Genomic DNA, 15,447 nt, shown 5'->3' on the forward strand with positions numbered 1-15,447 from the left:
TAGCTAGGAGAAAACAACTATTTCAGCTGGAATATTTACAAACACGGATTACTTGACTTTCAAAATGACTCTTGGCTGTGGTTTTAAAAAGGCTTTCCTGTCATTTTGTTAAATATTTGCTCATAAATACAGGATTTCAAAGAGGCGCTTGTGGCCCGGAGTCCGGCCCGTCCGGTAAGTGCTCAGGTCGGAGCTTCCAGGGAACTCTGTGTCACCGAGGGCTTTCCAAGCCCCTGCAGCAGCAAAAGCCCCAGAGCTGCAGTAATAAGGTGCTAAAATTAAACAGCTGGTGAGATCGAGAGCATCTCCAGCGCTCTGGCTCACCCAAGCAGCTGGGAGGGCTACTTTATTTTATTAAAAATAATCTCAGCCACAAAAGTGAGCCTTATGGTGCAATTTGTAGCGCGGGGCAGAGAGGGCTCCAGCAGGTAACTGCCCCTGGTCTCAGTACCCAAGGCCTGAGAAAACCATGGAGAGGAGTCCAAGGAGGCAACGTACAACGAGGCCAGGACGCTGGTGTGACAGAACCTCTTGGTAAATCACCACGAGCTGATACTGAGCAGCAGTGAAAGACTCAAGCACAGTGTGAAGGCATTAAAGTGACCCAAATACTCCAAAGCTGCAAATATACCTGAGTCATAAAAGCTGTGAAGACTCTTCCATGCACCTCCTCCATGCACCATCACCAATGGGATGGGGCACAATCCCATTATTTAACCAGGATATACGTGTTTAGGGGTTGGAAAAGTTAGGTACTTCCAATCCGTTTTTAGAAAGCGTATTCAAATATGCAGTGTAGAAAATAATAATCAAATGTAAATGAAATACGAGGAAGCGGCATCTGCACAAACGTGCCACCATCTGAAACGTTTGAAAAGTGTGATTGGCCCCCGTTCCTATCTAAAAAAATAAAGATAACCGAAATATCAACCCTGACTATTTCACAGCTTAAGAAAACAGCTAAGAATACGGAATTATGACCACAGAGTGAGGGCCAGCATTCAAATCTCTGACGGCAAATATGTCTTCAGTGAGACAAACATAGCCGAGGCAGCTTGGGAATATCAGAGCGCCCCACACGTGAAATATCCCGACTGTCAGAACATATGGCCCTTGCTCCTAAGTGAGGAAATTCGGCTTTCTTCTACTACAGTCCTAGAGAGGAAAGTGGCAGCTAAAATGAAGATATAAATGAATGTAGGCAAAGACAACATTTTACAAGTATCTTCCAGTTCTAATTTCCCTTTAAATGCTACTCTTCCAATATAAAACTGCTCCTTGAACGACCACCAACAAAAAATAACACAGTCATTACAGCTTGCCCATTTTGCCCCCATTTAGTACCTATCGGTTAAGACAGAAAGCAAACATTGCAATTTAGAGTCTATGCCTAGGGTCTGTTTGAGCACATAATGACACTAGCTGAGAATGGTAACAATTTGGCTCTGTTTTAATTATATGACCACAGAAAATCTTTTGTGGTCTTGCATTCCCTATTGCAATGGAAGAAGCCAAATGATGCTTTGGTCCCTTGCATCCTCCCTCTATGCCTTCCTCGTAGTTTCTAGCATGACACAGTCTAAAAACAGAATTATAGGCTCGCTTCAGTGGCTATGGTGGTTTTCCTGAATCTAACATTAGATTTTCTTATTCCTCCGCAACAACATTTGCTGCCCATGCTGAGGCTCCTATTCCCAAACTGGATGCTATGTCCTGAATTGCTTGAACACTGCTTATTCCCCTGGTGTCCCGGGAATTACCTGAAAACATTTCCCTTAGCACAGTGTCAGCCTGTCAGATGCTCTATAAGGTCTGATCACGCTCTCCCATCGTAACTTGACAAAATTCCTACAGGGTTTAATGAAGCTCCCGCTGAGCGGGAACCAGCTGCCACTTGCCGGAGCCAGGCTGCACCGGGCTCCCCTCGCGCGCCAGCCGTTCCTGAGGATCATCCGCTCGGCTCGCAGCGTCTCGGAGAGCAGCAATGTTTCATTACACCCTGCAAAGCTGCAGGACACTGTTCCGGAGAGATCATTTTTGAGATGGACAGTGACTCCTCTGACCGTAGGCAGCAACGTTTGCCAACAGCCTGTGTACGAAAGCAGCAGGATAGCTCAGACCCAGGGCACAATCCCAGGCAACCTCCTACTGAAGCTCAGGACACCACCGATGCAAGGACTTGCAGGTGACGCCAGTGACAGTCCCCTGGAAAATCACAGATGTCTACATGACCTGACACCAGTCCCCGATGCATCGCCCTCCGCAGGGATATCAGGACGAGCGTGCGATGTTGAGACACAGATACTGTTTCTCCGGCCCCAGAAGCATCACGCTGCGGATCGTCGGTGTGAGGGGAGGTTCTGGGATTTTTTACCGGCATTTGGAGACCTTGGCAGATGTGACATTTCCGTTCAGACCCCGTTCCCATTGGTGCAGCCAAGGCGGCACACTTACTTTTTACCCCCTTGTAAATCAAAGCCACACTCGGGGCAAAGCTGAGGTGCAAAAGCAGCCAATTCTCCAGGAGAAAATCCAAGCTCGGGGCATGAAGCAGCTTCTCCGAGCACGTTCCCTGCCTGTGCACGGGCGCCCTTCCCCGCTGCTCGTCACCTGCCCGGCCTCTGCCACTAGCGCTAGCCCAGCTAATAAGCTGCAAAAGGGACTCCTGGGGAACAAGGTACCAAACAGGGAGAAGTTGGGAGAGGCCTATGCAAAACACAGAAGGTATTCAGGGGCCTCTAAAAGGATTATGAAAAATATTATATTCTAAAGACAGCAGGCAGACAACAGCTGCCTTAACTTTCAGACAGAAGTGGATTGAAAAAGCAGACCCACTATAATTTTCAGAGACAAATCTCTGTAGTTTATCTGATCCACTATTTAAATTTCCATATACAGCTCCTCTATCTGCAGTAATAATAACCTAAATTCCATTTAGTGTTCATTTGAGCAGTCAGGATAAAGTCATTTCTTATTATCTCCCCACTGTGTAAAAAACAGCTTGAAGGTAGGAAGTCAGCATGCATTTTCACCAAAAAGTAATTATTGTAAGTGACATTTTTACTGCTGGCATGCCATAAGGCGAACTGCGCGTTTGGAAGGACAAGTTGCTAAAGCAAAATGACAGGGTACTCTGTGACATTCCGACAAGAACCCAAACATGAGTTAACCGGCGCTTGGGTTGATGCGCCGCTTCGCGCAATGTCCAAAAGCGCCGGCCCCAGCTCTGCGCCGAGGGACCCGTCCGGGAGCGGCCGCGCGGGGTGCGCGACGACCGCCGCGCGCTCCCGGGACGGCAAATTAGCGGAGAAGATGAAAGCACGCGAATGTGGAGGGGGGATTCCTCTGCAACCTCTTAAAAGAGCATTTGATACTGCAGGGCCTGCGTTTACCTGCTCTTACAGATGAGCTAATGGACAGCAACAAACCTGGCAGGTTGCCGGAGATCAAAGTGTCTCATACTGGGACTGGATTAGTTTCTGTTCTCCCCTAATTATTAGGCTGCAGAGTCTGGCCAATTTCTAGGCCGAAAAACAAGATAACGGCAAAAACACGCAACGGCAACATGTTCAGGACAACAGAGTTACTCTATTTCAGGCCCCTCAGCCTCCTGCTTAATTTTATGTCTGCTAACACCAGATCTCCTAAAGCATCACAACTTTCCAGGTAGCAGTGGTGGAGTGCAAGCTGGAGCTATGCAATAAATCGGCTAAACATTTGTGGCACAACACAGCAATAAAAACCTCTTACGACTAATTAATAGAACACATCTATGCACGCTGAACACTTTCTCACAGGTATGAGGTGTTTTTAGTGGATTTACTTTGAGTGAGTGATCCTTGCCTACTCACAATTTGCAAATTAATATGGCTTATAAATATACAAATCTCCTTAGAGTCATAAATTTGTGTGCACATCTAATGATATATAGCATGTAGGCACGCGCGTCCAGGGTTGCGAGTGCTTGCTACAGCTGCAATTATAGATTTCCACCATGACCGTGGGGATTTTGTTTGTTTCACAAATGTTAACTTTGGGGAAAACGTTATTTTGGGTTTTGCTCAGAGGGAAATTTTGTGTGTGTGTGTTGGGGGGATGGAAATCAAAAGAAAAACCCTTTAGGAAAGCACACAGATGTATGGTTAGCTGCGCTGAAAGGGGAGGAATCCAGCTTTGGTTCACTCCGAAATTACGAGGGGAATATTAAAAATAAAAGTCCCCATTCTGTATATGAGAATAGGAGCACGTAACACTATCTGCACAATCAGGATAAAGGTTAAAAGTACCTGGAAGAAAAAATTGCTTCTGAGTATTGTTGAGAGATTACAGGATATTACAATTTTATGTAGCATTTTCAACAGCTATATGATAGCACCAAGACTGAGTAAGAATAATAATAATAAAGAAGTAATAATGTTTTCAGCCTAGGGTTTAGAAACGAGGAAAATCAGATGAAATTCAGAGAAAGATAGGAGCTGGAGTTAGTCTCACGAAGAAAGATTGATGGTTGGACATTCAGAAGTACAGAAGTTAGGTGCCTAAATCTTGTTTTAATGAATATGTAACCACAAAAACCTTGTAGGCATTCTTGAAAATCCCACTGCCAAGTTCCAAACTGCTGTGGAGACTGCAGAGTCTCCCAACCAAGAGCTGCCATCACTATCTAAGCTAAACCCACCCTGGCTCCATCCTTCACCTTCCTGTCTCTCCGTGAACCACAACTGGGCTGTCCCAAGGGTCTGGGGGGCCAAAGCTGTGAACCTCATGTTAAAAAGTAACCAACACAACATACAAACCCCAGCTGCAAAACATGGAGAAGCGACTAGGAATATTAGTCTGGATCTCCTTCCTCATCTCCTCAGTGCAGGCCCACGCACCGCTGGGCCAGCACAGCCCAGGGGCAAGCGGGTTAGGGCACCATTTGTTACGTGGTGGGAGGTAACGAGGAACCGGCTCTGCTGCCGTCAGCGGCGCTGGACAAAGACGTTGCTGAAGGCATCGCTGTGGGAGCTGCGTGCAGCCCTGCGCTCACACCTTGCAGACCACAACGCCCCAAGCAGCCCAGGTTACAGCTTGTACCAGCCACAGTTTAATAGCTGCTTTGTGCCCCATCAGTGCGAAACATCTAAAGAACTGGAAAAAGCCCCGTTCTGCGCAGCCTATGCACACAGGGATGTGTGGAGGGAAATCCAGGTACTCCATCCAGGAGGAAAAGGGAAGTCTTGTGCAAAGAGATGTAACTTGATTTAATCCATTAAGAAGCTGCACTGAGTTCTCTCCAACTTTAGAATAGAGATACCAGCCAGAAACATTGGATAAAACTCTAAAATATATTGTCTTAAGGAACACTTCTGAATAGCCTATAGGGAAGTTGGGGGTCATTATCCAGCCACAATTTTAAATGCTCCTTTACAGTGAAGGGGAATAAAGGGAACTAAATATCTCTTTTAGCTCAACATGGCATTGACTCAGAACCATCAGAAAACACCCAGACTGGAACAACAGCCCCCGTATCCTTCCCCAGTCACAGCCGCCAAAACAGACTGACTGTGGAAGAAGTCAACAACACATCAAGCATGGAGTGTTTTCCAAACACACAGCTCCTCCTGCTTTCTTGTGCCAAAAGTACACAACAATATGTAAGAGAATATATAACAAAGTCGAATGATTTTTTTTTTTACATCTCACCTTTAAACAATTAAAAACACCGTCTTTATAAAATGAAAGCAGATTTTAATTTAGATGATTAATGGCAAAATCATGGCCGCTTTAAAATGCATCACTCTGCACTGCTAATCTTTATTTAATATTCTGATTTTTCTGTGTTTCCATAACTTAGCGAGAAGTCAATATTTAGAAATAACTGTTGGGAAAGACTTTTAATAACCTTCTTATTAAAACAGCTTGTGTGCAGAAGTCTTCTTAAGGATTTTCTGAATATTAAAACAAATATGTCACAAAGGCAATCAATCAAGATGCCACAACTCCACATATTTATATTTTCAGTATAATCAAAACAAATGAGTGCACGATACCCTTCAGAAAACAGACTCGGTGCTTTCAGGGGGTTCTGCTTTGCTCTGTGGCGCCTCTCTTGACTTGTGATCAGGCACTGCATTTTGCCATGTGCCATCGCTGTGACTGTTTGTTGTCTTCCACTATTGCAAGCCTGAGCATGGAGGTATTTCTACATCCCCCTTTCAGGTTTTTAACCTCTTGCTTGCTCTGGACACAGGGTGAAGCAGAGCACATATCATGCTGTGCATCCACCTCCACCATCAAACATATTTCCCCCTCTACAACGTGGATATTCATCTGCTATATAGACAAAATCCTCAAGGGATGGATCAGAGGCTAATGACCACATTCTTTCCCTCTCAGGAAAGTCCTATCTCACACCCGTGGCACAACAGATCAGTCTTCACCTTAAAGAATGCACTTGAGGAAGGGTGACCCTGCACATTGCTACACTCAACGTGCTCCTCTTTGGGAGGAGTACTGGCTAAAGTACTAAAACAAAATGACATTTACATTGCACGCAACAATATTATAAAAGCTATTAAGGTACATTATTTTACACATCCTCATAATCTCGCCATACTGCTTTACTTAATTTGTGATAAAATTGTTGAGAAAGGGTACTTAATGTAGGACAGTCAGTAAAAGTAATTTATCATCTTCCCGCTTCGGTGCTCACGTTATCAGGGAACTCATTTTCTGCATTCATCATGCAATCAGCCTATTATTTGCATATTAATCAGGCAGTGGACCATGAAAGAGCCGCATCCCAGCCAAATGCTGCACTATCTCAGGAGGAACACTCAGTAATTATCATACATCAGTGTTATGATGTGGTAATTGATTATAACATCTTTCTGTTGCCCCTGGGGAGTCCCACTGCTAACCCAGCTTCAGGCATTCTGTGCAGATTTTTCCCTGAAAATTAGAGAAAGCATTGCTGTCCTTCTATTAAGTTTTTTTTTTCTTTTTTACCTTTACAATAGGCATCTCTCTGAGCATTTCCAAGTTACTTTTTTTTTTTTTTTTTGCTAATGAAACCTTTGTTAGAAAAAATAATCTGTCTCAGATCAGAAAATTAAAACAAAAAACAGAAACAAAACAGTTGGGCTTGTTTTTGTTCGTCCTCTCTCTTTCAAGGTCTGGTAGCTTTTTAGGTGCTGGTGTGGCTTACATAATACCCTTCCCCATCAAACAAAACAAAATGTTGCAACTTCAATAGACAGTAATTGCAAAGTTCCTATAAAGGCAGTTAAGCTGCTTTATTTAGGTGCCAAATGAGAGGCTAATTTTGGTCCTCTCGGAAAGGACAAATGAAACATCTGCCAGTTCAAACTGGCACTATTTTTAGGATCCCAGTTCCAAAGGGGTGAAAGGGAAGCACGTCCGTAACACAAGCGGAGCCACACCGCAGGCTTGGGCAAACCTCTCCTTTGGAAAGCAAAACTGAAAGGGGCGACTGCCTGGGAAAAGACACCTGCGGATGAGTCCAAGGCCATGCGGGAATGAGCTTTGTCCAGGCCCTGCAGCCAGGCTGGCCCTGCTGGGGAGAGCTGGCAAGCAACATGATGGGGCAGAATTCCTGGGCAAAGGGTGTGCAGCTTTGTCCGAGAAGCTCCCAGCACCGACAGCAACATGGGGATATTTTGTAGACTTAAGGATTTGCCAATAAAACGGTGCTCGAATCATTCCAGAGAATGATCATTCCTGTCAATCACACTACAAGAAAAAATACATTGATAGATCTATAACCTATCCATCTCTACATACAAGGAAATAAGAATCTTTCAAGTTACTCTTGGCAAGACCTTTGAGAACTATAAATGTGGGATGTTTACGTTTCAGCCTTCTTTCTAACTTCCTTCGGCTTAATTAATCGGACAGTCTTCTGCTCCCATTTTTTATTCAAATTCTATTTCCATTTCATTTTGGCTTTGTTTTTAATGCAAGCAAATAATCTCTGGGTTCTTTAATGTACAGTTTTTCTGGACGGCTCTCAGCAAATTTAGAAACCTCCAATAGCTATCAAATTAGGTGAGACAAATCTCTCAGTCCTCCTTTCCTGCTGCACTCAAACACAAGGGACAGCCTGGAAGGCACCACAGAAGACAGTAATTTTCTGGCAATTTTCTGTTTTGTGTTTTTTTCTGCTTCTCAGGAATGATTTGCTATCAACTAATACAGAGCCTGGAATAACCGAAGGAGGATTTGTTTGGTAGCACCAAGCAGGATGCTCATTTTTCCATTTCAGAACTACTTTGTGGAGAGCACAGCTGCCGTGCAACAACAGCCCTGCGCCACAAGGAAAGTAACAACACATGCGTTTGGCGCTAGAAGACCTTTTGGCAGCATTTCGGGAGGAAAACAACTCGTGTGTTGCTCGCCTCGAAGGGCAGGGATTCTCCCCCACCTCCGGAACGCTGCTCCGTGGGTTGGGCAGCTCCAGGGCATCGTGCCCTGTGGCCTCCTCTGCGCACATGCATCTCCCGTCCCCGCCAGCGGCCAGAAGACGAGCAGAAGCCTTTGCCAGCTGCCAACGCTCCTCTGACCAGCGGGGACAGGGACGGTCCCTTCGGAGAGGGGCCCTCCTGGCCTCCCGCGCAGCTGCGGCCTTTGCGGCCTTGCCGCCGCCTCAGCTCCTCGCCGCCGACCGCCCTGCGGCCACCCGGCCCCCGAGGCCGCCCTGGCGCTTCAGGGCTGCTCCCGTCATTCTTTTGGCTTTCTAACGGCTCGGCTCATCGTTTTCCACCCGCGTCCTCGGCAGGGATCGGCCAGCAGAGGAGCGCCCGGCCTGCCCGGGAGGGGGGACTCGTGGATAGCGCCCCAAAGGGGGTGATGAGCTCCAATGGGGCAAGTAGAGGGGAAGAAAACGCTGGTAAGCACTGAAATGAAGGAATAAATAACAAAATGATAGAAATGCAACTTCCAGAGCTAGAATAATACACTACAGCAGTATTTTTTGTTAAATAACTCCTGACCATTTCATGCACAACATCTACTTCTAGCAACTACAACACTGGTGGCCAGCTGAACCGCCTGTGGAGCTGGCAGTGACAATGGCCTCCAAAAGTTTGTTCTTACACGACTTTCAAGAAATATTCACTAATTACTTCTATTCAGGTAAGCAAGAGTTTGAGGCAGAGGCATTAAGGTGTCTTGCTCAATGCTACTAAACAGCCACACATGAGTTCTCTTCATGGAGACCCCTTCACGCTCCCTTTCCTCCATTGCAAATGAAAGACCCAGAGTCCCAAATTAACCAAAGGCATAAAACGTAGCTGCAACCTGACGGGGTCACTTCTCCCAAACGAAGGCTGTGAACTCCTAACCACACTTCAGAGCAAATTAAACTCGTCTCCAGAATACAGCAGGAGTCTCCTCTTTGCCTTTTTAATGTGAAAAGTGTGTTGGTGCTTTGTCATTATAATTTAGCCACAAGGAACATCTGCCTAGACAATCGTGCTCATTTTGTGATTATGTATTTTATTTTAGCACTCTTGTAGCAGGAAAGCTATGACCATGGTGAGGGTGGAATCATCTTATGCAAGTTTAATCACTGTGTGGTTCAACGGGCAAAAAAACACATGTAGGACAAGAGTTTATCCTCAAATAGAGACTGAAGGGCAAAGGACTGCGGCCATGTGAGCCAGCTTGTGCAGGACAGCCATAGGCAACAGGCAGAAACGAGGAGACGGTATCTAGCAATACTATCCAACGTTATAATAAGAACTAAGTGGAAACACTGACTTCACTCTGCATTCCCAGGCTCCAGTAAGGTGCCTGGGCAGTGATTCCCCTGCTTTATTGATACCATAAAGGCTGCCAGGAAGGTTTTCATGGTCCAAATGTCAGGGAAATGGCACAGAATATAATTGCACACGTTACAGACAGACTACAACAGCTGCCCTTATGAGGAGCCAACTGATACCCTATGGTTTGAAATCATGACAGCTTGGGCCAACTGCTGCAGAATTGCAATCGCAAGCACACCCAAAGAATGCACAAACTTAACCAAGACTCCTCATTATATATGAGGGTCCATGTGAAGATAACTGTTTTGCAGAATTAGTTGTTCAGTTCAAAACAAACTTCTAAAAAGTATTTGATATCCAGTGCATAAAGCCAAATTTTTGAAAAACTCAAAAATTGTCCATCAAATGTGACCTAGCCACACAAGGAGCTCTTGCAATTCTACAACTCAGCTATTAAAACGTCAAGTGATCTCCCTTCTCCTTCATTTTATGGACAACCTTTCCCAGAGCCATTTCAAATCACACAGAACTTATACTAACCTAGAGTTGCCAACAAATTACTGCAGAACACGCTCTTTCTTCTTTTGGATTCAAAAATAACCCCAAATTGGGCTGATCCAGCAACCATTTGTGTGATCTCTAAGTACTGTGCGTTTAGCACTCCTTGTGCTAACCTGGATCGTGTTCTGGAGCACCACTTCAGACAAACGTACTCTTCCAAAACAAAATGAATACAATGAAGGAAATAATCACGGAACATGGAGGGGAGGGAAGGTCAGAGCTTTCTCCACTGCCACCACGTGACTAGTGAGATCTTCTCCTAAGGATAACAGGAGGATAATCCTGAATATGAATTGCAGTGGATCCAACAGTGAGAGCATCCTCTCTCTCTCATTATTTTTCTCAGAGTGATAAATATGGCACCATCCTTCTCTTATTAGATAAGCAGGAAGATCTATCCAGTAGTTTCTGTATTGAAAGGTATTACTGGAGTAAGTACTATAGAAATAAAAATATAATAGATATCTGGGTTTGTCATCATTCTACAACATATCTGCTAAAATCATAGCTTCCCTAAACCATAGATTGCACTGTTTTTTTTTCCAGATTTCTTTCCCAAGAGATGATAAGAGGTAATCTCCCTGCTGTTACAAATGTTTTATTTTGAAAATAGAGCTTTTATGCATATTTTAGTTGATCTAAATACAGTAGATCTTGGGTTTTTAAATCACCAGATAATATGCAATTATCTCAGGCTAGATTCTGATTTTGAAACAAGCTCTAATTAGCTCCCCATTTTATGCTGCTATAATCCTTTCTTCAACTCCCATGAGCGTTACTATTGCTAAGCAGCATGAGGTTAGGAATGATGGATGATACCCAGAAAGGAAGACAAACAAAAGGGAAATTCAAAATCCCCAGAGATCACCCGCAGCTGTATCGGCAAATGAAGATTTCCACATTAGGTCATAAGGCGACCCTTACAGAAACACATACCAAAAAGGCATGTCTCTTTCCCACTGAGTATTTGCAATTCTTTAATGTAGTATATAGAGAGTGTGTGTCCTTCACAAAGGATAAATACAAAAGTGAATAAAAATTCAGCTTGCCTGGGAGTAGCTTTGAAATCAACAGCACCAAGAGAGAAACTGTCTTAATGCGATACAGATGCTCGATAAAGATGTAAGTCCCCAAAACGAAACAAACTACCAAGAGCTATATACAAGTATTTAAAAAACACCCAAGCACAGAAACCTCCTCCTGACACATGGCTGCTATCCAAACGCAACCCAGCTCTGCCCATCAGTAATGCAACTAAGTATGGGCCAAATTCAGCAAGAGAAAATGCTGATGCAGTTGGGTGACACTAATTCAACTTTTTTTTTTTTCCATGTGATTTGGTCCATGCTTTTGACACATAAATCATTAAAAAGGCAGATTTACCCAAGGGCATTAGAGCATTTAGGTGGAAAGGAACACAGGAAAAATGATAGTAAAGGCACAGTGATATTATTTTTGATCACCTAGGTTACAGACACCACTTTTTGTGTGAAGTACATTCACTGGGCCATGTGCAAAGCTCTTCTAATCACTAAAACTATGACTAAAGCTCACAGAAAACACAGATAAATATCTGGGTATAATTTTGGTATCGACCGTGTATTTCAAAAATTCCTAAATACATCTCGAGAAGAAAACAAGCTTGGATTCTCTTTGCTTTCTCAAATTATATATGCATATATATATAAATATATATCTATATGCTTATCCATTCATCCTTATATTATATGAAAGGCTGATATGCCCAACTGTCCATGTGTGATGACAGAAAACTACTGGATCAAAGAACAGATTCCCATGAACGAGGTGCTAATCAAAACCTTGTGATCTAGAAGCGAAACTAACTGGGTCAAAAAGCCAGAAAATCCTGCTAGTTTGACATAATAATACCAAACAGTAATGAAAATACTCACAGCTAATAAAAGTTGGAGACGTTACTATGCGTGTTGACACTCTATACACTGAAGACCTTCTTGGCAAAGCACTCAGGAGCCACTGCATGTATTAGTTTAATTTCACTTCTTTCCCTTCATGCATTCAACAAGTTCCTAGCCTTAATTTTATTAAACAGAAATGGCTCCAGACCTTTTTTTTGTTTTGTTTTAAAGCTGTTCTGATTAATTTCTATTTTAAAATTACAAGTATGTAACCTTTTCTGCCTTGATTTTCCTGGGAAATGTTCTTAGAAGACTTGAAAGTTGGAGCTGGTTTTTTTTTTTATTGCCCTGGAGTGGAGGATCTTTCACAAATGCATAATTATTTTTTTACCTTTTCCAAGCTGTTTGCTGCACTTTTAATTACAGAACTGCTGCTACTAAAAGCAAATTACCAAATTTCCCTTCCTTATTCAAATAATATGGTTTTGCTCTTTTATTCTGAGTAACGCCACAACCCTATTTATTCCTCTGCAGTGAAAAAGGTATCAAGAAAAGAATTATTTTTAATCATGAGAAAGCAGGGAGAAAAGGGCGCCAACCCATTTTCTCATTTGTAAGTTAGCTTTAAGGGGAGAAGGACAGTGGTCATCAATAACAAGATTTTAGTAGCTGATAGGAACGTGTCACATCGCCAAATATTAGCTCAAGGGTAGGAACTAAGGAAGGAGATGGGAGTGTGGGAGTGGAACAAAATATTGCAGTAGCAAAACTGAAGGAAATCACTTTTAGCTGCTGGTGACTGTCATGGGAATAACATAAGGTGGTCAGACCATAATATTATGGCTTGTCTTTCAACCTTTTTGTAATTACAGTTAGAAATAAATATGATGATTAGCAATAACAATGCAGCCTTTCCCAGCTCCTCTAATTTCAAATTCCTCTTAAAATGGCTTTAATTAATTACTCATATTTTCCATGCGGTCTTAGGCATTTATAACTGTAGCAGTTACTATTGCATAGCATTAATGCTACAAAAAGAACGTCAATGCATGCTTTTAATGAAGAGCAGCATATAAAATGTCTCAGAAAAATTCCATGTTCTCTAACTGCCTGTCTATAAGTAACAATAGCCCTGTGATTGTAAATAATTTTCTCCAATTTTGGTTGTAGTTCCATGTTTTTTTTTTCCAGAGGCATTTTTGCTTTTATCTATTTATTTCCAACTGTTCTTCTTGAGAAAGAACGTGGATTGAAAATCATAATGGATTTTTTTTTCCATAAAATCTTTGAGAATGCAAAACAGTTTCCCACCAGAGTGAGGAAAAACAGTTCAGCTGGGATATGCAGAATAAACCCAAGGAGCTGCACAAAAGACCAATGTTTCAGAGCGGCAGGACGGTGGGAAGAGCATAATCCGTCCTCCTCTTTATCTGGAACTGCTGTAAGCCTCATCTAAAGGGCACTGGCTACAAGCACAGAGCAGGGCACAAGTATTTTTCTAGAGGACAAAACAGCCTGAGTGGCTGACGTCAGCTGAGCGTATCAGTGGTAAAAAGACTGTGTGTGGGTAGAGCTTGGTATCTAACAGCAGGAACACAGCTGTTCTGTTCCAGTCTCCTCACTGCACTGGGGCCGTCTTCGCACAATCCTTAGCAATTTGCTTTTCTTTGACATTCATCTCTGCTGCAGCTGCTTTTCTTATTTTTTTTTTTTTTGCAAATGGAAAGGGTTGTGGGGGAGAGAAACGATGAGCGTGAAATATTTACTGAAGTTTGCAAAAGAAACACGTAACGTGGTCTCTTCCCCACCTTCAAGTTAACAAAGTGTATTTTGTGCAAAAGAAAGCGGGGAAAAAAAAATCCAGCAAATAAGGCTGTTGGAGCATGCGGATCACATTACAAGCACAGCGCTTGTTTTAGAGCCATTGTCACATGTCAAGTTGATAAGCTGAACTATGGTAAAAAAAAAAAAATGCAGAGCCAATGATCTCCGAGATCAGACAGACTCTCTTTGCTTAATATATGCGGCTAAATATGTGTACTTCCTAGATCTGCCATAGCAACAAGGAGAGAATGAGGAATTAACTGTGTTAATGAAAAAAAAAAAAAAGGCAAAAATTGAAGGTTCTCCAGTATGATGCAACAAAACACAAGAAACCTCCTGGCGTCAAAGCAAAAGCAACTTAACAAAAAGCACAACGCATTATTTCCGAGGAAATCATCGAAAGCGGCTGATTACCTGAGCTTGCACATCCCTGCTGTAGGGAATCCTGCAATGATGTCACTGAGTGAAGGACTAGATAAGAGAGGAGAGGAAAATCAGGGAACAGTAAAAGGCGATGCCAAACCACAAACTAAACAGTCAGCAGGCTCAACAAATAGCAAAGGGCCATCAATAGATACTCAGATAAGCAAGGGCCACGGTAAAAGCGCTGTGGCTGCTCTGCAAGCCCCCTTAATGCTTAACCCTGCTCGTTCGCCTCCTGAGAAAACAAGGGATATCTCCTGGGGATGCAGATACCCCCCAGGCGACTCTAGGAAACCGCACACAAGACTTTCCAGCACATCAGCCAAAATTTTTGGAATTGCATATGGTATTTATGCCTCAATAATATTGCGCTAATTAGGGACGTGATAGCTCCTGCTTATCAATTACGCACAAACGAGCGCTTCTTTTGTAAACATTCCCAGCGAGTCCCCTTCGGAACAGGCTACGATGCGAGGGTGGACACTTCCACTTATAGAAATGCCTCTGCTACCATGGGGTCAAAGTCTTGCTTACTGCAACTTTAAAATGAATTCCTCCTCCTCAACTCAAACAACATAGTGGAATTTTAATTACCTTGTCCTTGTTGCTGCCCTTGCGCGGGCAGGACACACTGTCCCAGCTCACCATTCAACCAGAGCTGCATACGAATAAATGGTTCTCGGCCTTTTTGGGTCAATTTGCTCCATGGCTTTGGCCTGGAGAGCATGTCACTGACACTTCCTTGGGACAGCCCCAACACCTGAAGCGAAGCAACCAAGAACGGCAACGTTAACACATTTGATTTGGAAGGGGGGAGCTAAAGTAACTTTGCTTTTCTTTACTGGCATCCTGCTCATGTCAGCTTTATCTTGACAAGGAGTAAAACTTTCAAGTGACATATATAGGGGCTTCGCCTGAGCTTGCTGTTCTCCTGCCGTGATTTTGTTCTGGAGCATGTGTTTTTTTTGTCATTTTGTTCTTGCAGGAGCACA

General features: G+C 43.4%; 1 protein-coding gene across 6 annotated transcripts in view; it reads right to left on the minus strand.

Moving 5' to 3' along the window:
• Nucleotides 1-15,447, minus strand: part of CUX1 (cut like homeobox 1) — a 236,915-nt gene that overhangs the window by 42,069 nt on the left and 179,399 nt on the right. For 3 of the 6 annotated variants that reach the window (XM_088530090.1, XM_088530089.1, XM_088530086.1), the window contains 2 exons: nt 15,050-15,215; nt 14,447-14,503 (listed from right to left, as the gene is read on the minus strand). The exons of 2 other annotated variants lie outside the window; for them this stretch is intronic. In XM_088530090.1, coding sequence (XP_088386216.1) covers nt 14,447-14,503; nt 15,050-15,215 — 223 coding nt within the window. The remainder of the gene's footprint in view (nt 1-14,446; nt 14,504-15,049; nt 15,216-15,447) is intronic. One more of the 6 variants, XM_088530088.1, reaches the window with a different exon arrangement.

Source organism: Tinamus guttatus, unplaced genomic scaffold (genome assembly GCF_059628265.1).
Source record: "Tinamus guttatus ecotype Peru unplaced genomic scaffold, ASM5962826v1 Tinamus_guttatus_pri_ptg000356l, whole genome shotgun sequence".
In the NCBI taxonomy this organism is placed as follows: domain Eukaryota; kingdom Metazoa; phylum Chordata; class Aves; order Tinamiformes; family Tinamidae; genus Tinamus; species Tinamus guttatus.